The following is a 24,179-nucleotide window of genomic DNA, read 5'->3' on the forward strand; positions in this document are numbered from 1 at the left end:
AGGGAGATCAGTAAATCAGATGGGTTTTAATGACAATCAACAATGGTTTTATGGTCATTATTAGACTTTTAATTCCAGATTTTCACTGAACTCAAATTTCACCATCAGCCGTGGTGAGATTCGAACCCTGGGTCTCCAGAGCTCTCTGGATTACGAGACCAGTGACAATACCACGTACGCCACCACCTCCCCACAGTGGTTTCATGATTACCATTATCGACACTAGCTTTTCGTTCCTGATTTAGTAACTTAAATTTAAATCACCTCAGCTGTCGTGGTGGGACATGGTCTCACGGCTCTGGGTCGTTAAGAGTAGCCCCCTGGATTGCCAGTTCTGTAACATAACTACATTGCTGCCTTTCCATTGCTGTGTTGGTGCTAAACCGGCTGTGAGCCCACACCCACCAGAACCTGGGGCGAGATGATTTCAAGTCATTTCAGATTAGAGTTTGCGGTGAAGGTGAAATCTCAGTCCGCTAAACAATTATCATCTATAGCAGCACCCAAAAATAATGTTCATCTTTCCTGGCCAACCAGAGTGCGTCGTGCAGCTGGTAAATGTTTCAACAGTTGTAACCTGTTATAAATTTAAGTGACAATCCACAGTTTACTAAGAGAAAACGACTGCCAGTATGAATTATACATTAACCCAAGAGGTGCAGCATTGTCAGAAAACATTGGATCCACGGGCTAGAGAGTTTAATTCCATCACATTCAATAATCAGACTCAATGCTTGAAGGAATGTAGGTTCAAAATTAAAAAAATACAAACCTGAAAGTAAACCAAACAATTTCAGTAGGTTTTTTTTTGGCGGGGAGGGGGTGGGGGTTGACGTTGAACCTGTAGCAGGAATAAGTGCGCTGCGGAAGGAAAATCAGTGTAAAATCTCCAATAAAAAATATATCTATTTCATCAATATATTGGAGATCTAAGCTCTGCAGCTGCTGACATCACTGCCACATGGTTCTGACGTGAAGGAAAAACACTGACATACCTTCCCACGAGTTTAAACCAATGGAAGCGGTCATAGAACGGGTCACTGCCCGTCATCATGCTCTCATTGTCATCCTGCATGGCGGAGGCCATTTCTCCGGCGCGATCATACATCTCACGCATTAGTTCCAATCGCTGCCTGCACAAACAAAGTTACACTTGTCTAGAACGCACATTCCATGGATAAAACACCGCAATATCTTGTGTGGCTTTCTTCCGAGTTTTTCCCTTCACAAAGACATTGGGGGGGGGGGGGGAATTGAGGTTTATCTAACTGCGTGCACGTACAAATGTTGCTCAACTAAGAGATGGGGAGATCATTTGTCTACATTTTGATCCCCTAGGCATCAATGCACATTGGGCCAAGGAATGGACAGCAACACAAACCCATAGTCAGCAGCTCGCTGAAAGACATACCAAGCTATGTATTGGACGTTCTATAGTATACACTGGTAGGAATGCTCTCTCTCCCTTTCCACTCCAGTCAAGCAAAGCAAAAAAAGGCAGCGATGAGGTAATTGCCAAGGAGAATGTGAGAGGAAATTTTAATGAAGTCCATGCAAGTCAGAAGACCAAACCTTTGCTTAGGGATTGGGACTAGTACAAAACAATCTAAATAAATTAACATTAAGATTGGAGTTGCAAAGGAAAAATGCAATGTTTTCTTACATTTTTTCCCTCAAGTTCAAAGGAGATGTGAGGGGTAAGTTTTTATACACAGAGTGGTGGATATCTGGAACGCGCTGCCAGGGGTGGTGGTGTAGGCAGATACGATAGGGACATTTAGGGGCTTTTAGATAAGCACATGAATATGCAAGGAATAGAGGGATTTGGACCAAGGACAGGGATTAGTTGAATATGGCGTCATGTTTGACACGTGGGCCGAATGGCCTGTTCCTGTGCTGTACTGTTCTATGTTCTGAAAGTAGGTCCTCTAGAGAGTGACAATGGGGAGTTAATAGTAGATAATAAGGAATTGGCAGATGAGGTGAGCACATTATGCAATAACTCCAGATGGTTGTTCAAATTTCCTATTTTAGTTGGGAAGTAAATTCTTCAATAGAATCGATTGTTTGAAATAAATAACCAATGTGACAAAATAGGTACGAGGGTTGAATAATTTCTGTTTATACAGCCTCTTATCCCATTCCAACCCCTCTCAAAGTAATTCATGGAATTAAACACTCATTAGTAGCCAATGGCACAACTATTTTGTGTGGCACATGGCCCCATAGAGCACAAGACAGCGCATACTGGAAAATCTTGCAATCGCACGTGCGCGAATCCAACAAACCTTCCCCACTCCCTCAAAACCCCACCTCACTTGCCTGCATAGTTGCACCACATAGTGGTGACTAATGGATTAGATATGTTTCTCTAAAAAGCAGGTGTCTCAGACACAAGGAAGGTTATTTAGCAGGAAATTATTTTATCATCAATAGGCCATTACTAAGGTCAAGAAAAAGGTGTTCCAGTTGTGCTCTAGACACCAAACCCATACACCATTAAGTAGCGGAAACTTTGGAACTTTCCCATTAATTGCGATATCATGATGCACTGTTGGAAGTACTTTCTAGAAATAGATCGTTAAAGTAGTCAGAGAGGTTTACAGCATGGAAACAGGCCCTTCGGCCCAACTTGTCCATGCTGCCCTTTTTTTTTTTAAAAACCACTAAGCTAGTCCCAATTGTCTGCGTTTGGCCCATATCCCTCTATACCCATCCTACCCATGTAACTGTCTAAATGCTTTTTAAAAGACAAAATTATACCCACCTCTACTACTACCTCAGGCAGTTTGTTCCAGACACTCACCACCCTCTGTGAAACAACTGCCCCTCTGGACACTTTTGTATCTCTCCCCTTAAACCTATGCCCTCTAGTTTTAGACTCCTCTACCTTTAGGAAAAGATGTTGACTATCTATCTCCTGTATGCCCCTCATTATTTTATAGGCCTCTATAAGATCACCCCCAAGCCTCCTACGCTCCAGGGAAGAAAGTTCCAGTCTATCCAGTCTCTCCTTATAACTCAAACCATCAAGTCCCGGTAAGATCCTAGTAAATCCTTTCTGCACTCATTCTAGTCTAGTTTTTCCCAGTCTAGGAAATATAGCATAGGTTGGTTACGGAAGACACTTCAACCCCATTCTAAAATGGGATACTGTAACATACATCATCATCAGCATACCCGAAGGTTGGGCAAGTATTTAAGACATTCTTACTTGAGTTTCTCCAAGGACCAATAATGCGTTGCACCATTCTTCAAGTCTTGTACCTCCACCGCAACAACAGTTCTTGGGAATTGCTGAGCTTCCCAATCAGATTCCGCCTCAACAGGGAGCAATTCGGGTGGAAGCGGGGAGTAGAACGTGTTTGTGAGCAACACGAACTGAAACTGCACCTGAATACAAAAATGCGGGGGAGTAGGGGTCAGTGTTGGAGAATACAAGTCAATTGTGAATCTGCCAGCTGGATTAATGTCTCTACCCTGGCAGCTGCTCAATGTCCCTTCTTTCCCAAATCCAATAACGGAGATAATACATGGTATAATGGCAAAATAAAATACAGCACAAAATGGTCTTCTTAGCTGCCTCACAGTGCCAGGGACCCGGGTTCGATTCCCGGCCTGGGTCACTGTCTGTGCGGCGTCTGCATGTTGTCCCCGTGTCTGTGGGGGTTTCCTCCGGGTGCTCCAGTTTCCTCCCACAGTCCAAAAGACACGCTGGTTAGGTGCACTGTACCCGAACAGGCGCCAAAGTGCAGCAACTAGGGAATTTTCACAGTAACTTCTTTGCAGTGTTTATGTAAGCCTACTTGTGACACTAATAAATAAACTTTAAGGAAGGATGGACTTGCATTTGCTGGGACAGTGGGTAAATTTGAGTTAGACATTTCTAAATTGGTAATGGGTTGAAGGGTTATGGGGAGAAGGTAGGAAAATGGGAATGAGGAGCATATCAGCCATGATTGAATGGCAGAGCAGACTTAAAGGGCTGAATGGCCTAATTCTGATCCTATATCTTATCAACTTATTAAAGAGAATGTCACCTCGGTTTACTAGGTTGATTACTGCGATAAGGAGATTATCCGGCAAGGAGTGATCGAACAGGCCAGACATCAATTCTCGATAGTTTAGATGAGGTGTAAGGTCATCAAAACACAAAATTCTCAAGGGGCTTTGTAGGGTAGATGCTGGAAGGATATTTCTCCTGGTTAGCAAGTCCACATCTGGATGGTCACAGTCTCAAAATAAAGAGGCTGCACATTCAGGTCTGAGATGAGGAGAGATTTCTTCACTGGGACACTTGTGAATCTTTGGTATTCTTCACCCCAGAGAGCCTTGGGTGCTCAGTCATCGAGTATAGGCAAGAAGGACACCAACAGATTTGTAGATGCTAATGGAATAGCGTGGGGAAGTGAAGCAAAGTAGATGATCTAACTGAATGGTGGCACAAGTTCAAAGGGCTGTAAGAACTACTCCTGCTCCTATTTAATTTATGATACAGTATGAAAATCCGCCATCATCTTATGCAAAGTGCGTCACGCTGTACAACCGATATTGATGCTGAACCTCAGTATGACATTCCCTCCACGGCATTCTGCAAGTTAAAACAGTGATCTGGAAGACGGAACTGAGGGCACGGTTGCTACATTTGCGGATGATACAAATATATGTAGAGGGACAGGTAGTGTTGAGGGAGCAGGAAGGCTGCAGAATGACTTGAACAGGTTAGGAGAGTTGACAAAGAAGTGGCAGGTGGAATACAATGTGGGAAAGTATGAGGTTATGCACTTTGGTAGGAATAATAGAGGCGTAGACTATTTTCTAAATGGGGAAAGGCTTCAGAAATCTGAAGCACAAAGGGACTTGGGAGTCCTGGTTCAGGATTCTCTTAAGGTTAACGTCCTGCTTCAGTTGGCAGTTAGGAAGGCAAATTCAATGTCAGCATTCATTCTTAGAGGGCTGGAATACAAGAGCAGGGATGTACTGCTGAGGCTGTATAAGGCTCTGGTCAGACCCCATTTGGAATATTGAGAGCAATTTTGGGCCTCATACCCAAGGAAGGATGTGCTGGCCTTGGAGGGCGTCCAAAGGAGGTTCACAAGAATTATCCAAGGAATGAAGGGTTTGTCAAATGAGGAGCAGTTGAGGAGTCTGGGCCTATACTCGATGGAGTTTAGAAGGATGAGGGGGGATCTAATTAAAACTTACAGAATACTGAGGGGCCTAGATAGAGTGGACGTGGAGAGAATGTTTCCACTTGTGGGAGAGAGTAGAACTCGAGGGCACAACCTCAGAGTGAAGGGATGCTCCTTTAAAACTGAGAGGAGGAGGAATTTCTTTAGCCAGAGGGTGGTGAATCTGTGGAACTCATTGCCACAGAGGGTTGTGGAGGTCAGGTCATTAAGCGTCTTTAAGATATGATGTGGACTTGCCGGCGTTGAGACTGGGGTAGGCACAGTAAGTAGTCTCGCAACACCAGGTTAAAGTCCAACAGGTTTATTTGGTAGCACGAGCTTCCGGAACTTTGCCCCTTCATCAGGTCTCACCTGATGAAGGGGCAAAGCTCCGAAAGCTTGTGCTACCAAATAAATGTGTTGGACTTTAACCTGGTGTTGCGAGATGACTTACTGTGTCTTTAAGATAGAGATAGATAGGTCATGTGATCAATAAGGAGATCAAGGATTTTGGGGAGAAGGCAGGAGAATGGGGATGAGAATCAGATCAGCTATGATTGCATGGCGGAGCAGACTCGATGGGCCGAATGGTCTAATTCTGCTCCTATAACTTATGGTTTTATTAATCGCGCACTGTGAACTGACATCCAAGCCACACATAAGGAAAAGTCTTTTGATCCAAATCGCTTCTGGTTTGTAGTAACAGGTTAAGTTTGACAAAGGCATGTTCGGCCTCTAAAAATCCAAAACAGCTAGATTTGTCTCTCTGCAAGAACTTAAACCTTAAATACAAGTTAATTATGCACGCTCCTCCATCCCCTAAAACTGGTGATTAATTCTGTTGATCAGTCCAACACAGTTTTTACATCTCTACCAGACAGCACTAACACCAGTACATAATTGAAGAGAAACATCAGCTCTTTTTTCCCCCGACATCAGCTCTGTGGAGCAATATCCTTTTGTGGAGCAGCTTCAGAGGTTTTTTCTGAAGAGTACATTCTAGACCAGAATAGCACAAGCTGTCAGCACAAGCCCAGAACATTCAGCAGCAGCACAGGCTGAAGGCCAACATTTTTGAGCAGTCAACAGGGGTTTCAGTTTAGAATTGATTTAATTTGAACAATGGTATTAGGAGAGTTCACAAAAGGCGTTAAAAATGTAATGAGGGAGTTAACACTACAGAATGGCGCACAACAACAGTACACACAGTACCTTTTTCTTCAGCTCAACGCTAATAGCATTAGCCTCCTTTAGGTAGACAGCATTTCCCCAAAGTAAGTCACGCAAAGACGTGAACTGGTGATACCTCCATTTCCTGAATGCCCACTCAGCTAGCTCGTAATCACGTTGGGTCCAGGGGGCTATGGAGGCAAACCAGAATTCACACGGCATTTACAACAGAAATTCAGCAGAGGCCATTAACAATTAAACAGTGGAAAGCCATTAAACTACCAGCTCAGACCTGGTAACAACTTTTCACAATCACATATCAATCAATTTATTTGATATTCATTTAGTGGGAACAGGAAGAAGTCTCACAACACCAGGCTAAAGTCCAACAGGTTTATTTGGAATCACAAGCTTTCGGAGCGCTGCTCCTTCACCAGGTGAATAACTCACCTGATAAACCTGTTGGACTCTAACCTGGTGTTGAGAGACTTCTTACGGTGCCCACCCCAGTCCAACGCCGGCATCTCCACATCACATTTAGTGGGGACTTCAAGATCAATGATCATTTTTGCTAATTTTGTTTTAAACCCAGCAGAAATCGAGGGTTCAATATTCCACAGAAACGAAGTTCTGCATAGTAACAACACTTGGGGACTGAGTTTTATGACTCTGGTGATGACCCTGTCCATTGCCTCCACCACCGCCAACGCCCCACCTCCCCTTCCCCACAACCAAGAGCTCAGTGCCTGTAATCCCACTGGGAGCAGCTGCCGCTGCTGGTAACACAGCATACCCCACAGCAGTGACGATGGTGGCAGCTCCAAAATGAAGGTAAACATGCGGGGGCTCGCTGGGGTCCAATCAGACAGGTCATGGGGATGGGGGTCTCTCCGATGAGGGGTTCGGCAAGCTCAATCATGAGGGCCACCCCACAACTACCTACCCACCAGAGCCCACAAGGAAGCAGTCAGCTTTTACTGGGTGGCCTCCCCCTGTGGCATAGGGCCACCCGCCCAATCTTCCTTCCACTCCAAACATCTCCCCACCCCTTACCCACATTTGCTGGTAGCAGTTGAGTCCCTTAAACATCCTCCCAGTAGGAAGGCTGTCCTCGCCCTTTCCCAGCCCTACCTGAATTGAAGGAAGGGAGCCAGGAAGGGAACAGGCACCCTCACATCTCTCCCTCCCAATTCTATGATCGCCACTGCCTCCGAGCCCACTCCCGAGGAGGATTCTAACTTCACCTTATGTGCAACACCAGAACTATATGGTCCAATCGAATTGTAAGACATAGATGGGGAGGTGAAACAGTATGTAGCACATTGTACTTCAAGGATCAACTTCTGGACAGAAAGAGAATAGTCTGACCATCAATGTGAAATTGAAGTGAATAGATTGTTAGGGAATAGATGTCCTTTGGGACCAGCCTGCTCAATGGAAATGGCCTTTCCCAATCTTGTACAATTCTGTGCCCCAAGAAATTGAAATAGATCAGGGAAGGTTAAACATTAGTTGTTATATTATTAAAGTACATCTAGTTATGGATCACAAGTGCCTCTGGTTCCCTGGAGCTTGCCCGAATAATTTAGGGAGCATTTGCCCAGAGTTTTTCCACAGATTGGCCATGCATTTTCACCTCCCTCAGAAGTGTGCATTAGCGACGATTGAGGAAAGGCAGTGCTGAAGATTTCGCCACCTGACAGAAGGTAAGATTGACAAGCTTAGTATTATTTTCCTACTCTTTCTTGCATCTGATGGCTGGACAGAGTTGAATCGCTCAAATGTCTTCGATGCAGGATGGGTGTGAAGACTTATTTTTTCATTCCCGAGAAGAGTGCAGGATTATAACCATTTCAGCCTTGATCAGTGAACAACTCATGATGGCATGAGGATGCAGCAAAGTATCTACTTCCATCAATCTCCCAGAGTGGTCTAGCTTAACAGTGTGGCATTTCATTCAATTACTCAACAGGATTGCAACAGGATCCCATTGTCTTTGAAAACTTGTCTAACATTCTATCAGTTGACTAAAGAGAAAGTTGACAAGACTCATTTTACCATCGTTTTGCTTGAATGCACTGAACATTGACTACAGTCACTTGACAGACTGTTTAATGTCTTGTTAAAATGTCAAAGGGCTTTGTGATTCTGTAAAGGTAAGCTTTAGCAGGAGATTCCCAGGATAGAATAACAAAGAGTGCAGACACCAGACAGAACAAGAGGTGTCACTAAATGTATTATGTTTCATGTTTTAAAGGACAGCTGTACTTCTTTGGTGTTTTCAGTGAGAGGCTTTATTGAACTGCCTGGATCATGGCTGACCCCAGACATTCTCGTATGGTAGAGGTCACATGCCCATGGCAAGCCAGGTAGTACACTTCGTATTGATAGTATTTCAAAACCCAAACATCCCCCTTTTTGTACCAAAAAGGTCCAACTTTCTTGCAATTAAAACACTGCTTTCCCCATGTTAGGCAATCCTCCTTTTCCTTCGTATGAGGTTATCCACAGTATATTCCTCCTGCCCTTTGTCTGTGATTGCTCTACCCTTTCAGCCTGGAATGTTTCTGGGCATAATGTATCTCCTGGTCTCCTCTACCATACATATGTTCGAGCTGACATTTCACAACTTCCACATACATCTATCGCTTTCTTTAGTGTTAGTTTCTCATCTTTCTGTAAACCTGCTCTCACCGAGAGGTCTTGCATGCCAAAGACTAATGTTTAATCGGTTCATCTTTTAGCTGGCCAAATTCACATGATTCTGCAAGCTGTATTATTGCCACCACATATTGTTCAATGGACTCTGTCACCCTGACTCTACCGTTGAACATGATGTGGAGATGCTGGCGTTGGACCGGAGTGGGCACATTAAGAAGTCTCACAACACCAGGTTAAAGTCCAACAGGTTTATTTGGAATCACGAGCTTTCGGAGCGCTGCCCCTTTATCAGGCGAGTATGAAAGCCTCTGCATCTTCTTTTTTCAGATTTGAACATCTGTGTGTGTCTTTCTGAGCTGTGACCATTCTGCACCATTTCCAGGGTTCAACAATCTTTTTCTTCACACTCTGACGCCATGGCTGGAATTTCCAGTGGCTTCCCACTCACCTGATGAAGGAGCAGTGCTCCGAAAGCTCGTGATCCCAAATAAACCTGTTGGACTTTAACCTGACGTTGTGAGACTTCCTACTGTTCTTTAGTGTTGAAGGCATAGCGTTCATATCTAACATTCCCTTAAGGTACAGAGTGTTCATTCAAGGCTTTCTAAACCTGTTGTCTTTTTTCTTTGTTGGTTACATTTAGGATGGTATTCACTTTGCAGCAGTCCCTCCCCAGCCGTGTTAGGAGCGTGGCTACTCTTATCGATGCAGGCTTATCAATCAAGTCTGTTGCAATCTCAGAGTTTTGCCATTGAAAGTGGAAAATTTACTGTAGCCAGTTTACTCACCTTGTATTCATTTGCAGCCTTTGTTTGCATTTCATTTGCCCGTTTTCAGGAGCTCAGTGCTTTTCTTGAACTCCTTTTTTAGCATCATATTTTTTCAAATTTGAACACGTGTGTGTGCTTTTCTGAGCTCTGACCACTCTGCACCATTTTCAGGGTTCAACAATCTTTTTCTTCACACCCTGACACCATGGCTGGAATTTCCAGCCGTTCCCGCCCCCCGCCGCTGCCAGAGAGGATGGAGAATTTGGCGCTCATCCACATCTCAGTCCACTGCAGCGGGACTGGAGAATCCTGCTGGCTGGAATTCATGTTTCATGTTTAAAGACAATTGTACTTCTCAGTGAAAGGCTTTATTGAACTGCCCGTATCATTGCTGCCCCCAGACATTCCTTCATGGTAAAGGCCACATGACTATTGCAGGTAGCACACTTCGTAAAGATTGCATTCCAAAACCCAAACAGTTCACTCTTCCTTTCCAGCCCTATTCCATATTCCATGGGGCACCACAGTGGTTAGTGCTGCTGCCTCACAGCGCCAGGGACCCCGGTTTCGATTCCCAACTTGGGTCACTGTCTGCGTGGAATCTGCACATTCTCCCCGTGTCTGCGTGGGTTTCCTCCGGGTGCTCCGGTTTCATAGAACAGTACAGCACAGAACAGGCCCTTCGGCCCACGATGTTGTGCCGAGCTTTATCTGAAACCAAGATCAAGCTATCCCACTCCCTATCATCCTGGTGTGCTCCATGTGCCTATCCAATAACCGCTTAAATGTTCCTAAAGTGTCTGACTCCACTTTCACTGCAGGCAGTCCATTCCACACCCCAACCACTCTCTGCGTAAAGAACCTACCTCTGATATCCGTCCTGTATCTCCCACCACGAACCCTATAGTTATGCCCCCTTGTAATAGCTCCATCCACCCGAGGAAATAGTCTTTGAACGTTCACTCTATCTATCCCCTTCATCATTTTATACACCTCTATTAAGTCTCCCCTCAGCCTCCTCCGCTCCAGAGAGAACAGCCCTAGCTCCCTCAACCTTTCCTCATATGACCTACCCTCCAAACCAGGCAGCATCCTGGTAAATCCCCTCTGCACTCTTTCCAGCGCTTCCACATCCTTCTTATAGTGAGGTGACCAGAACTGCACACAATATTCCAAATGTGGTCTCACCAAGGTCCTGTACAGTTGCAGCATAACCCCACGGCTCTTAAACTCCAACCCCCTGTTAATAAAAGCTAACACACTATAGGCCTTCTTCACAGCTCTATCCACTTGACTGGCAACCTTTAGAGATCTGTGGATATGGACCCCAAGATCTCTCTGTTCCTCCACAGTCTTCAGAACCCTACCTTTGACCCTGTAATCCACATTTAAATTTGTCCTACCAAAATGAATCACATTTAAATTTGTCCTACCAAAATGTTTCCTCCCACAGTCTGAAAGATGTGCTGGTTAGGAGGTGCACTGACCCGAACAGGTGCCGGAGTGTGGAGACTAGGGGAATGTCACAGTAACTTAATTGCAGTGTTAATGTAAGCCTTACTTGTGACTGATAAATAAACTTTACTTTATATTTAATTGTATTTTTATATTTTGCTTTGTAGAAGATGTCAAGTACATTGTGGTCATGTTTTATAACCAATTTTCTCCGAATATTTTGAATTGGGTTTTTAAAATCAGAGAACTTACTGACACAAGAGGCAATTAATGAACAAAATCGTGCTGATTAATCAAATTACATCACCTTCTTCTTCTTCCTCCTCCTCCTCCTCCTCTTCCTCAGTTGTTTCTGCGGCCAGCGAACGAGTTTCCACTTGTTTCTGTAAAGCTTCGAGCTTACTTTCATAGTCCTGGCAATAAAGACAGAAGACGTGTAGAAGAAAGGACAACAGCAGAGACCCAACAAGGTTCCGTAAGTCAAAGACTCGGGGTTCTAAAAGATCAACTGGTCACTGCTCCCAGTACAGGAGTAACGTATCTTGCTCCGTGATCCAAGATTTGACTTACACCATAGAGTCAGGTGCAGGTACTTGCTTTCAGTGGAATCCTAATTCTTTTTACAATGCAATTAGAAACATGTGGGGTTGGTTTAGCTTAGTTGGCTGGATGGCTGGTTGGTTTGTGACACAGAGTGACACCAACAGTTCACGTTCATTTTCCATACCAGCTGAGGTTATTCATTAGACCCCACCTTCTCAACTTTGCCCCTCATCTGAGGTGTGGTGATCTTCAGGTTAAAATCACCACCAGCCAGCTCTCCCCCTCTAAAGGAGAGAGCAGCCCATGACCATGGCAACTTTACCATACCTAGGTATGTATAAAATGCCAGCTTGGTTGAAAAATTAAAGAACAAGTGTTTGATTAAATTTTTTTAAAAAGACCTGCATTCACAAAGTTTTAAATGCTATGAAGTAGAGTATCTATAAAATGGCGGTCTCTTTTCCCCTCATTTGTGGGGTTAGGTTTTATAAATCAGAGGGCAAGGAATGAGTTGATACAATATATTCCCCAACCATGTGAAAATGGAACAAAAATACAATAGCTACTCTTATAGCAAAGATTAGCACACTCGAGACTGATGGCCACACAAAGGAATACAGTTCTCCTTAATGCATCATTAAAATAATCTCACGGGGGCAGAAAGGTGAATGCAAGCGGAACCACAGGAATAACTGACAATCAACGCAGTCCATTTACAGTCACACTATTACATGACTTTTGGACATTAGCATCCCTTCAGTATAGTAACATGGAAATGGCTCCATTATTAATAAGGTTTAATTAATAAGGAATTGGTGTACCACAAATCTGGTGAGGGTTTTGGGGGGGGGGGTGTATTAGTCAATACCAATATTAATCTCCACTGTTGCTTTATCAGGTTAGTTAATTACTAATTACAGACTATGGTAAATTTTAGTATGTCCACATATTAAAAGTTATAATAGCTCACAGACAGGAATAGATGTAATCAAGTATTAGAGACACATCTGCTTGGGAGTGGAGGTCGTTTCAATGCCAAGGACACCAAAATCCAAACGTATTTTTCTTAGAAGGGCAGTTCTAACATTGACACAGCTTGCTGTTCATTCAATTAAATCGAAGGACTCATCGTAACACCAGTTTATTGGTAATCTAGCTGATGGACTATTTTGTAAAACTCGGAACATTAACTCTTCTCAGTTGTTTCCACATTCCCTACATACACAAAGCTCATCCCTGGGATAGGATGAAGGAAAATGAAACAAATTACCTTCAAACGTTACCTTGGGAGGATGCACCATTACTGGACAGCCCCTAGGAGGCGGTGGTTCACAAAGCTGGCAATCCTTTTGTTTTGATATCAAAAACAGTAGGAATGTAGGAACATAGCAGCAGGAGTAGGCTGTTCAGCCTATTGAGCCTGCTCTGTCATTCCATTAGATCATCTACCTTGGCACCACTTTCCTGCATATTCCTCGATGTGATTAGTATCCAGAAATCTATCAATTTCTGTCCTGAACATGCTCAACGATTAAGCTTCCTTCTGGGGTGGAGAATTCTAAAGATTCACCACCCTCTGAGTGAAGACGTTTCTCCATCTCAATCCAAAATGGCCTGCCCCTTATTCAGAGGCTGTGTTTTCTGGTTCTAGACTCATCAGCCAGGGGAAACATTCTATCTATATCTATCCTGTCAAACCCTGTAATAATTTTAGGTTTCAATGTGATCACCTCTCATTCTTCAAAACTCTAGAGAATATAGGCCAAGTTTCTTCAATCTCTTCTCCTAAGGCAAACTTGTCATCCCAGGGATCAGTCTGGTGAACCTCCATTGCACTCCCTCCATGACAATTATATCCTTCCTTAGATAAGGAGACTAAAACTGTACACAATACTCCAGGTACAGCCTTGGCAAGGCTCTATATAATTGCAGCAAGGCATCTTTACCCTTGCACTCAAATCCCCTTATGATAAAGGACAACATACCGGTTCAATTCCGGCCTCGGATCAGTGTGTGTGTGGAGTTTGCACATTCTCCCCATGTCTGCATGGGTTTCTTCTGGGTGCTCTGGTTTCCTCCCACAGTCCAAAGATGTGCAGGTTAGGTGGATTGCCCCATAGTGTCTGGGGGATTAGCAGGGTAAATACATGGGGTTTTGGGGATGGGCCTGGGTGGGATTGTCGTCGGTGCAGGCTTGGTGGGCCGAATGGCCTCCTTCTGCACTGTAGGGATTGTGATACTATTTGCTTTCCTAATTACTGGCTGCACCTGCATGTTAGCTTTAAGTGACTCATGAATAAGGACATCCAGATCCCTTTGGACAGGATACCATCCAACCTCTCACCACGTAAGAAATACTCTGCCTGGGTAACTTCACACTTTCATTCCATCTGCCCTTGTTCTTGCCTTTTTACTTAACCTGGCTACGTCCCCTTGAAGTCTCCTTGCAGCCTCTCACAACTCATTCCCATCTGGTTTTGTACCATTAGCAAATTTGGAAACATTACATTTAGTACCAACATCCAAATCATTGATATAGATTGTGAACAGCTGTGGCCCACTAACATAATAAAGCCACGGCTGTGTAAACTTTGGGATTGCAGCTTTTGCATCTTGCACCTAGTTGAATTTGCCCTGATGTATATCGGGGAGCAGGTGGGAAGAATCCATCAATATTAGAACTGGCAATTGGAATTCATTAAGAAATCCCACTCGTGTACAGTTTATCAAGGCATCCTTCAAAAATACTTAGGATCCTTTGGGTGGAATCCAGTAACATCCTCACATCATGTATCATAGTTAGGTTTAATTATTATTTTTTTAAGTGTTCAGGATTAATACTGATAGTTTTGATCTCAGGTGAGGGCACCAGAGAAGGCACAAGCTGCATAGGCAAAAGTGAGTTTACCTCGGTCGTATATTTTTTAAAATATTCATTCGTGGGACACGGTCGTCGCTGGTTGGCCAGCATTTATTGCCCATCCCAAGTTGCCCATGGGAAGTTGAGAGTCAACCACACATTGCTGTGGCTCTGGCATCACCTGTAGGCCAGACCAGGTAAGGACGGCAGATTTCCTTCCCTAAAGGACATTAGTGAACCAGATGGGTTTTTCCGACAATCGTCAATGGTTTCATGGTCATCAGTAGATTCTTAATTCCAGATTTTTTTAACATTGAATTTAAATTCCATCACTGGCCAAATTCGAACCCAGGCCCCAGAACATTAGCTGAGTTTCTGGATTAATAGACAAGCCACTAATACCACTAGGCCATCGCCTCCCCCATATATGAAGTAAAGAAATATTTAAAATTTAACACTTGACTTCCAGCAGTAATGCATTAATGCACCATTTTATTATAGGATTATGTTGGACATATCGCATTGAAACAAGCCATTCAGCCCAACCAGTCCATGTTGGTGTTTATGTTCCACTCAAACCCCCTCCCATCTTTCCTCATCTAAATCTATCACAACTTTCTATTCTCTTCACCCTCAACTGAGTGTCTAGTTTCCCCCTTAAATGCATCTACACACTTCAGCCACTCCATGTGGTTCCACATTTTTACCGCTCTTTGAGGGGGGGGGGCGCGGAAAAGGCAGGATCAGGCTATTGAGTTGGATGATCAGCCATGATCATAATGAATGGCGGAGCAGGCCCTTCGACAATTGACAATGGTTTCATGGTCATCAGTAGCTTCTTAATTCAAGATTTTTAAAAATTGAATTCAAATTTCACCATCTGCTATGGTGGGCTTCGAACCCAGGTCCCCAGAGGATTACCCTGGGTCTTTGGATTACTAGTCCAGTGAAAATACCACCAGACCACTGCCTCCCCTTTCCAAGTAACAAAGTGACCCTCCTTACTCTTCCTAACAGAGTGCATTACCTCACATTCATCTGCATTGAACTTCATTCACAATTGTAGGGTTTTTAAATTTTGCATTCGCAAGAACTATTATAAACTGGGAGTGTTCAAATATTGCCCATTTTATGGTGCCGGTACCACAATCACTGCAATAAAATGGAACACTGCTGTGGAGAGTTCCGCTGTCCGTAGATCTGCGATATTAAAATGTGCACACTTGTAATGCTTTCAGCTCCACAAAGCTACCAAACTAGAAACTTAAACCAGCCTGGTAGCAAGATATTTAATATCTATTTAGGGTGCAAAAGGTCAGAGACCCTAGAGTTGAAATTCATGCAAGTTTGATCCCTGTTTCACTCACCTCCAGATCTCAGCACAAGTGCAGTCTGCCCTCCTTTGTACAGCCCACACACTTTATAATTTTTTTTGGCTATAATTTAAAAGTAAAACTAAACTTTTATTTTTCAAAAAAAAAATCTTGTTTTTCCAAGTGCTACCAAAATCATAACACCAAAAGTCAGACGTTCACAGGAGCTTTCATAAGACCATAATATATAGGAGCAGAATTAGGCCACTCGGCCCATCGGGTCTGCTCCGCCATTCAATCATGGCTGATATTTTTCTTATCCTCATTCTCCTGCCTTTTCCCCATAACCCCTGATCCCCTTATTAATCAGGAACCTATCTATCTCCGTCTTAAAGACTTGGCTCTAACAGCCTTCTGCAGCAAAGAGTGCCACAGATTCACCACTCGCTGGCTGAAGAAATTCTTCCTCATCTCTGTTTTAAAGGAGTCCCTTTAGCCTGAGGTTGTGCCCTCTGGTTCTAGTTCGTCCCTTTAGCCTGAGGTTGTGCCCTCTGGTTTTAGTTTTTCTTCTCCACGTCCACTCTATCCAGGCCTCGCAGTATCCTGTAAGTTTCAATAAGATCCCCCCCCCTCATCCTTCTAAACTCCAATGAATACAGACTCAGAGCCCTCAGCCGCTCCTCATATAGAATCATAGAATCCCTACAGTGCAGGAGGCGACCATTCGGCCCATCGAGTCTGCACTGACCACAATCCCACCCAGGCCCTATCCCCATAACCCCACCTGTTTACCCTAGCTAGTCCCCCCTGACATGAAGGGGCAATTTTGCACGGCCAATCTCACCGAACCTGCACATTGTTGGACTGTGGGAGGAAACCGGAGGAAACCCACGCAGACACGGGGAGAATTTGTAAACTCCACACAGACAGTGACCCGAAGCTGGAATCGAACCCGGGTCCCTGGCGCTGTGAGGCAGCAGTGCTAACCACTGTGCCACCGTTTCAAGTCACTTCAATACGGCAGCTGCAGATCAGATTAAATGTTGTAGAATCTTTGGGAGGATCGATACTGTACTTCTTGCACTTTGAAACGTTTTACTCCTGACTTGAATAAATCTAATTTTCGTTTGTGGGATTAGACATGTAGCCATTGAATGGTAACACAAGACCAAGCTACTTCCCCATTGCAGCCTGTGTGAAATTGTTCTCTATTCCCGCAGTCCTTGGAAACTTAATTTTTCAGCTGAACTTACTCAGAATGTATGTTTACAGTAAATCAGTAAATCGGATGAACGCTTTTAAATGCTACCATAATAAATGCATGATGGGGCATCGTAAGCAGTTCATAGAATCCCTACAGTACAGGAGACCATTCAGCCCATCGAATCTGCACTGACCACAATCCCACCCAGGCCCTATTCCCATAATCCCACACATTTACCCTGATAATCCCCCTGACACTGAGGGGCAATTTGGCATGGCCAATCAACCTAACCTGCACATTTCTGGACTGTGGGAGTTAACACCCAAAGGCCTTTTGATTGCAGCCATTTTGTTGCGTGGCCAAGTAAAAAAACTGATAGGATTCAATTGAAAACGGAGCCAGAGAGGACAGGTGAGCACAGATTTAAGAAGTTGAGGGCTATTGGCAGCGATCTGGGTTTGCTTCTCTCTCAATTCCCCACCTGCGCAAGGCAAAATTATTTGGAAAGCCATTGGTCCATCATAGATTAGAACGGTTATGTTCAGGAGGGGAATAGAAGCACTGCCTATTATTCACCACCTTGGTCAAAGCGAGACAAAAACGTTGTTGCCAACAGGAGTACTCTGTTCTTGTTCTAAGAAATCTTTAGTTGTAGGAAAACCCTGCAGCAGTAACCATCATTTGGCAAAGCGACATGACAACTTTTCTAACACTAAAAGGTACGTCAACATCAGATGTTGACAATGATTTTTTGGGGAAATTTGCAGATGGTTACCAGTTTCTAAGTTCGATCGAGATGGCCAGCAGAAATAAACGGAAACCCTAAACAAGTTAGATTTGTCAATCATTGGTCATTTTTTAAAAAAGAAATCTCCATATGCATTTCTCAATTATTCAGCAAGATTAGATCTAAAACACGGCTGCCATATTTAACACCCAGTACTACGGAAAATTGAAAAAAAGTGTGAATGGGAGGGGGAGGGGGGGGGGGGGGAGGTGGATTCCTATCACAACTGAAAGATTACAGGCATGTTACTGAGAAAAAGCCACCACAAACTTGAAGACTTGGCACTTTATTTGACTGAAACCTTCACAACAGAACGTCGCAAATGATTTGAACTGGGCACCAACATACAGCACAATAGCCAAGAAAGGCAAAAATGAAACTAAATACAGAGGCATCAGTCAGACCGTAATTACTGCAATTCCAAAGTCATGGAAGTCATACGTTTACGAAACTGGACTTGCCTAAGACAAGTTTGCAAATACTTGGATGTTACCTTTTAATTAGCTAACTCTTAAGGCTCACTTAAAAAATGAATGCTGTAACAAATGTCCGCCGAGACCCATTTTAAGAGCACATAATGAACCATCCACAGGAGGGTAAAGTGTCCCAGTATTGTTTGTGATTTCCTTCCATTTTTCTGTACAAGAAACTGACTAGCACCATGTCCTGAAAAAACATTTTGCATTGTTTGACAACCCTGCTAATTTAATCAAAGAAACAAAACTAATAAGCATGCATCATTATTAAGATCAACATAAACGTTCCTGGAAAATGGGATATCTTTTGAGTGGGATTAATTAGGCACTATATTGAGACGGCACTGGTTAATCTGTGGCTTTGGAGGCACCATGGCACTCAATGTTCTTTCAAAGCTCAATGTCTTTGCAAACAAACGGAATGCACAAGCATGCATGAATCAAAGTGCATTCGAATTATTAAGCAGGGGAGTTAAGTGAGGCTGCACTATGCAGCACCTGTAAACTAAAACCAAAAAAAAAATCCATACGTTTCAGAAATTGGCCATTTTATATCAGTGAAAATGTCACTACGCCAGGTGTCCTGCAACAGCAGTAAGGTATTGTTTAAAATAAAATCCTCCAGAGAAATGGTTCCTTGAGAATTATGATGACGTTCTTTATTTAAATCCAGGAATTCTTATTCAAGATGCTCATTACTCAGCGTTCAATTACTCCGAAGCTAAATATTTAAAATCAGACCGAAGGACGTAGAAGAAAATTTCCTGAGAGAAATTTTCAAGCTTCCTTTGAATAAAAAATACATGACTTAAGGTTAAAAGGTACCCAAGATTTTTGAAATGAGAATTCAAAGCTTTCAGAGTGTAAAAGGATTAATGATGTTCAAGATCTCACCTTTTTAAACTCAGTGAATTGAGGCAGAGACTAGAATAAGCTCAAATACATATTGTTTTCCTTTTAAAAAAAAAAGCATCTAATTATACGTAAAGTTAAGGAAATTATGGCATGCTGATAAAAACTTAAAGTAAATTGAGGGCACTTTTGTTGTGGACTAAGTAGTCCAAGGTATCACTTCAATCATGCCAAATCCAAAATGATTATTATTTTTCCCTGCAGAGCGCCCATCATGTGGATTGTCCATAATCCTCATTCTGGGTATTTAAACAAGAGAACATAATTATCTAAAATACAAAGTTAATGTGGCTAAAGTGGGAGCAAAACGTAAATCTTTTTTAAAAAGTCAAGTTTAAAATCACTCTGAAACAAGGAGCTCACAAGCAAACTATCGATCTCCAAAAACAAAGTGTGTCCTATAAATGCTGAAGTTCTGAAATTATGAGGTTTTGAAAGCATCCCCCCCCTTCCCCAGTATTTTGGGATGAAGCTTTTTAAAATATATTCGATAGGTTAGAATTTCCAAGAGAAAGTAAATAACTTGGAATGATTTGGCTCCTGCTTTAGTTGAATGAAAAGTTCCTAAGTTAAAGAACACAGTGCAATTTTGAAATGCTTAGGATTGAAATGCAAGAGGAGTTCAGGTACTTTTGATACACAATTGAATTCTTCTAACATAAATGATATACGAGTAAAGGAGAAACTACTTATTTCTATTATTTGCACTTGTGACTTATAAGAAACTAAAGTGGTAAGTAATGGTTGTAGCAAGTTCAGACTAAAATAAAAGAGAGATTAAGTACATATTAAGAGCTTGCTGCAATGTGTTAAAGTGGATAAGGCACCATTGTTAGTTTAAAGTTCATTCCTGGTCAGCCTCTTCTCAACCTCACGAGACACATTCGCAGACATTTAAAACGTGCCACACCTTTCAAAGCTAACGTGTTCCTAAGCACCAAGAATTATTCAATCTTCATCAGTGAGTGAAATGGACAAACTTAAATACTGTAATGCAATATCCCGCAGTTCACCCAGGTGATATTTCAAACCATAATGAATACTACAAAAACAAGATGCATTTTTAAAATCACACAAGGATCATTTCTGGTTGTTGCAGAGGGAGGGGGCGGGGGGGGGGGGGGGGGGGGTGGGGAAGAGGTAGCTTTAATTTCTTAACTATGTAAACTTATTCTTTTAAAAAATTGAATCTTGCTACTAGATTCTTCCACTAAAATTACTGCAAATTAGTTGGGACGACGTTACACAGAAGTCAAAATGCAAAAAGAAAATACTACTTGGTTTTGTTGAATTTGTATGAACCCAAAAATTATTAATTCTCAGACCCCTACGTTGTTTCCCCCAGTAATCCATGAAGGTTTTAACAAAAATATACAATATTAGCATTGGGTTTTCTGCAAAAAAAAAACCCAGAAATCCAATTTGGACACATTAAGGACTAATGCAGCGGGTTTGTAGAAGATGCACTTACTTGCATTGTGATTTTAAATAGGGAAACCCCACTCAAAATCATAAATGGCAGTTTAACACTTGGACCAAATTGATTTGACAAAAATATAACAAGGAAAAATCAAGAGACACCTTGGCCATTAAACATTTGAGCCAGTTAATAATATTAATGCTGCTTGCTTATATTCTGTACATCAGTTTGTCAAGAACTTTCTGTCAATTGACACAAAGATTTATGAAGTACATTAGAATTTTTCTATCCAGTTTAAAATCAAATAAATGGGATAATGAGGAAATTAAGCTTCAGGTGTCTTAAAATTAATTTTGAAATGAATGAAACGGGTAAACTGACCAAATGACATTTGCCAATTCTCAATACCAATTTTTGGTACATCTTTAATTAGGTTGTCAGCTTTCAAAACTAGTGCAAAAGGTGAGCGCTTATTGTGGTTAGATGATCAAAATTAAGGTGAATCCTATGAAGTAGACTTGGCTTTTTCAGTTTCCAAAATGGGTTAATAAACAAAAAATCTGGCCACTGTGTAGTTTGGGCAATGATGATGTCGGAAGATCGACAGCTAGACATAAATGTCAGCTTAAGCACCCTGGCAACTCTGAAGGGGAGGAAAAAAGGCTTATTCCAGTGATTGGTTCTACACAGTTGTTTCTCGTGCTTTAAGGTTTGGTGCCGAGTATTGTCGGCGCATTCTTGGTGGGGTAGTGAAATGGTTGTGGTATGATCTGTCAGTTCTACTGTATTCAACTGCTTGGAAACAATTTTCATAAGATCCGCTGTTAAAGTAATACGATCGCTGGTGGTTGCGGTGCTGATGGTAAGTAGGTGACTCTGGCGTCCGACGACCATCCGATGACAGTAACGACTCGGTTGAGTTTGAGGTCTGCCGACGCAAGCCGTGCTGCTGCTGGCCACTGCTGAATGAGTTGCTCCGCCAGCGAACCTGCTGCTCGTTCCTGTGCTGCTGCCTGTTGCCTTGGTTGTACCCTCTGCCTGACCCATACGGGCGCCACGAACGAGGCTGATTGCGGTCGTTCTTTTCGTTGACATCTTCCTCGGAGCCGCCTCCACCCTTCGGATCCCTTTCAACAACGAATTCTACCGCCTCCTCGTCTGTTATGATTATGTGCGTGCCGGGGCTCCAGGAGTTACGGTGACTGGGGTTGCTTTTAAAAGGGAAGCGCAGTTTCCGGTCCTGGGGTGGGATGAACCGGTGCGGCACACTCTGCCGCCGCAGCTGTTTGGTGATCTCCTGCTGCTGCAGGTTTTTCAATCGAATTTGCTCCAGCCTCATCCATCGCAGACGACCACGCCTGAACTCTGGATCTTCGGACATGAGTTTCGAAACGCGTTCATCCTTGCTGATGTCATCCTCGTTTGCAGAGTCATGTTTGTTTTTCTCGTTTTCACTGCTGCTTCCATCATTGCTCGAAACGTGCTTCCCTTGAGAATCTATCAGTGGAAAGACTTTCTCCATCTGCAACATTTTATTACGAAGAATCTTTATCTCTTCTTCCTTCGTATTATTCTGCTTCTTGACTTCTTGCAGAATATTTTCCAGTTTGTCTACATGGCACTTCAGGTCATCCACATCACTCGGAGTTTTCACAGTGACTATCACATCTTCAACCCGCTCCTCTCCAACACCCACCGTGTCCCATACATCTCTTGCGACAGCTCGCCAAGAGTCTCTCTCATTGGGATCCTTCTTTCCATAAGCAACGCACAGCTCCTTCATTTTAACAATTGCCAGTGCCTCAATCTCCTGCCTAGTATGCCTGAAATCATTCAAGGCCACCTCATAACAGATCTCCTTTACGGCCTGGATCTTAAGGTCTGAAACAGTCACCCATTTCGGGTCTTTGGTAATTTTACGCCGTTTGGGAATCTGGTAAACTTTGATCTGTTCGTGTTTTTTCCCACTGCTGGGTAGGCCACACTTTTTTACAATGGTTTGCAGCTTGCTGGGAGGTAGCTTTTCCCTCAGGGAGGTTATCAATCGCCAACTCTCTTCACATGATCTCTTGTCTGAATCATCCCCACTATCAGAGTCTGCATCCTTTAAAAAAAACCAAAAAAATGCCCCAAAACAACCGAAATTAAAATTAAACCCAAAAATTCAAATTGAATGAAAACAAAGAACTCAAAATCATGAACAAAACATTGGGGAATGGGAAAACTATGATGAGTTAGATGAACATGCTTAAAAGCTTTGGTACAAAAATCAAATACACAATTATGGTCCAGAATCCTAAAAGATTCAAACACTTTGTGCAAATATTTTTAAACTCAGCTCGATGTTGCCTTGGCCGTTCAAGGTTAAACAGCACTTTCTTCTAGTTACCAACTTGCTCACTTACGTGACTTTTGAGATGCTTCTTAGGGTTACTGTACAGGTGGACGTGCAATTTTCAGCACGAGGCCATTCAAAAATATTTGCAGAAACAAATCCAATCATTTATACATTCTGCACCACAATTCTGCAGATGATTATTTTGACAAACAAAAGGGAAACAAAATCCAAAATGTCAACTTTTTGATGTTTAATGTTAAACTGCCCTTTTACATTTATACGGACAATTTCAAACTTGTTTTTATCCCCCTTTCTGAATTTCAAAGCTGCACCCGAGGCATGCTACAAACATGCAAAAAAGTGATTGCCTCTTTGCAATCCTGATTTAAAACGGCAGGATAAATGTGTAGTGCGTCCAGTTTGGTACAGAGGTCAAATGGATGTTGTTAAGATGGGTTAGTATTGCGGGTGCACATATAAATGCAGTTAAATCCAGAGCAGCCAATACTCAGATCAATGCTAAAACAAAGCCAAGATGTGTCTCAGAGTAGCTTCTCATTCTTGCAGAGACGGGGGTAGGATCATTTTGAGGTCCACCGACCATCATTAATTCCTTTGAACAACTTCGCACTAGACCAAAGGCTTGGATCAAAAAATTTTCAGTAAAAAAAAATACATAGGTTAAATTCGATCGAGGATTTCGCGAGGCTCCTTAGTGATGTATCAAGTGTTGCATTATTCTAGCAACACGGACCAATGAAAATATTTGTGCTGGGGGTTTTTTAAAAATTATTTGGAGATCAGGCTTAAGCAAGAATGAGATACTACTACCAACTTTTAAATCTTGGGAAAAATAAGAAAGAAGTCTACATAAACGGTTATCACCAGTCTAATTCGGAATGTTGAACATAATTGATCACAGTAAACATCACAAACTCAAATCATTCAGAAGATTAATGTTTTGGAACAAGCAAGGCATCAGTACATTGTCACCTCAAAATAGCAAGCGTTTGCTGTCTCAAGGTGAAATGGGAAGAGTGAGGCCGTTATGGGCAGCATAAAGGTCTTGAGATAAGAAATCAGCTTGAAGGTCCATTGC

General features: G+C 42.7%; 1 protein-coding gene across 10 annotated transcripts in view; it reads right to left on the reverse strand.

The window, feature by feature from the left end:
* The window catches only part of kif1b (kinesin family member 1B), a 237,337-nt gene that overhangs the window by 72,369 nt on the left and 140,789 nt on the right, over window positions 1-24,179 (reverse strand). For 8 of the 10 annotated variants that reach the window (XM_078238676.1, XM_078238673.1, XM_078238670.1 and 5 more), the window contains 4 exons: window positions 11,535-11,640; window positions 6,384-6,532; window positions 3,215-3,393; window positions 996-1,133 (listed from right to left, as the gene is read on the reverse strand). In XM_078238676.1, the coding sequence (XP_078094802.1) occupies window positions 996-1,133; window positions 3,215-3,393; window positions 6,384-6,532; window positions 11,535-11,640 (572 nt within the window). Of the gene's footprint in view, window positions 1-995; window positions 1,134-3,214; window positions 3,394-6,383; window positions 6,533-11,534; window positions 11,641-18,204; window positions 22,847-24,179 lie in introns of those variants that run through there. The other 2 variants (XM_078238678.1, XM_078238679.1) reach the window with 1 other exon arrangement.

This window comes from Mustelus asterias, chromosome 22 (assembly GCF_964213995.1).
Source record: "Mustelus asterias chromosome 22, sMusAst1.hap1.1, whole genome shotgun sequence".
Classification (NCBI taxonomy): Eukaryota; Metazoa; Chordata; class Chondrichthyes; order Carcharhiniformes; family Triakidae; genus Mustelus; species Mustelus asterias.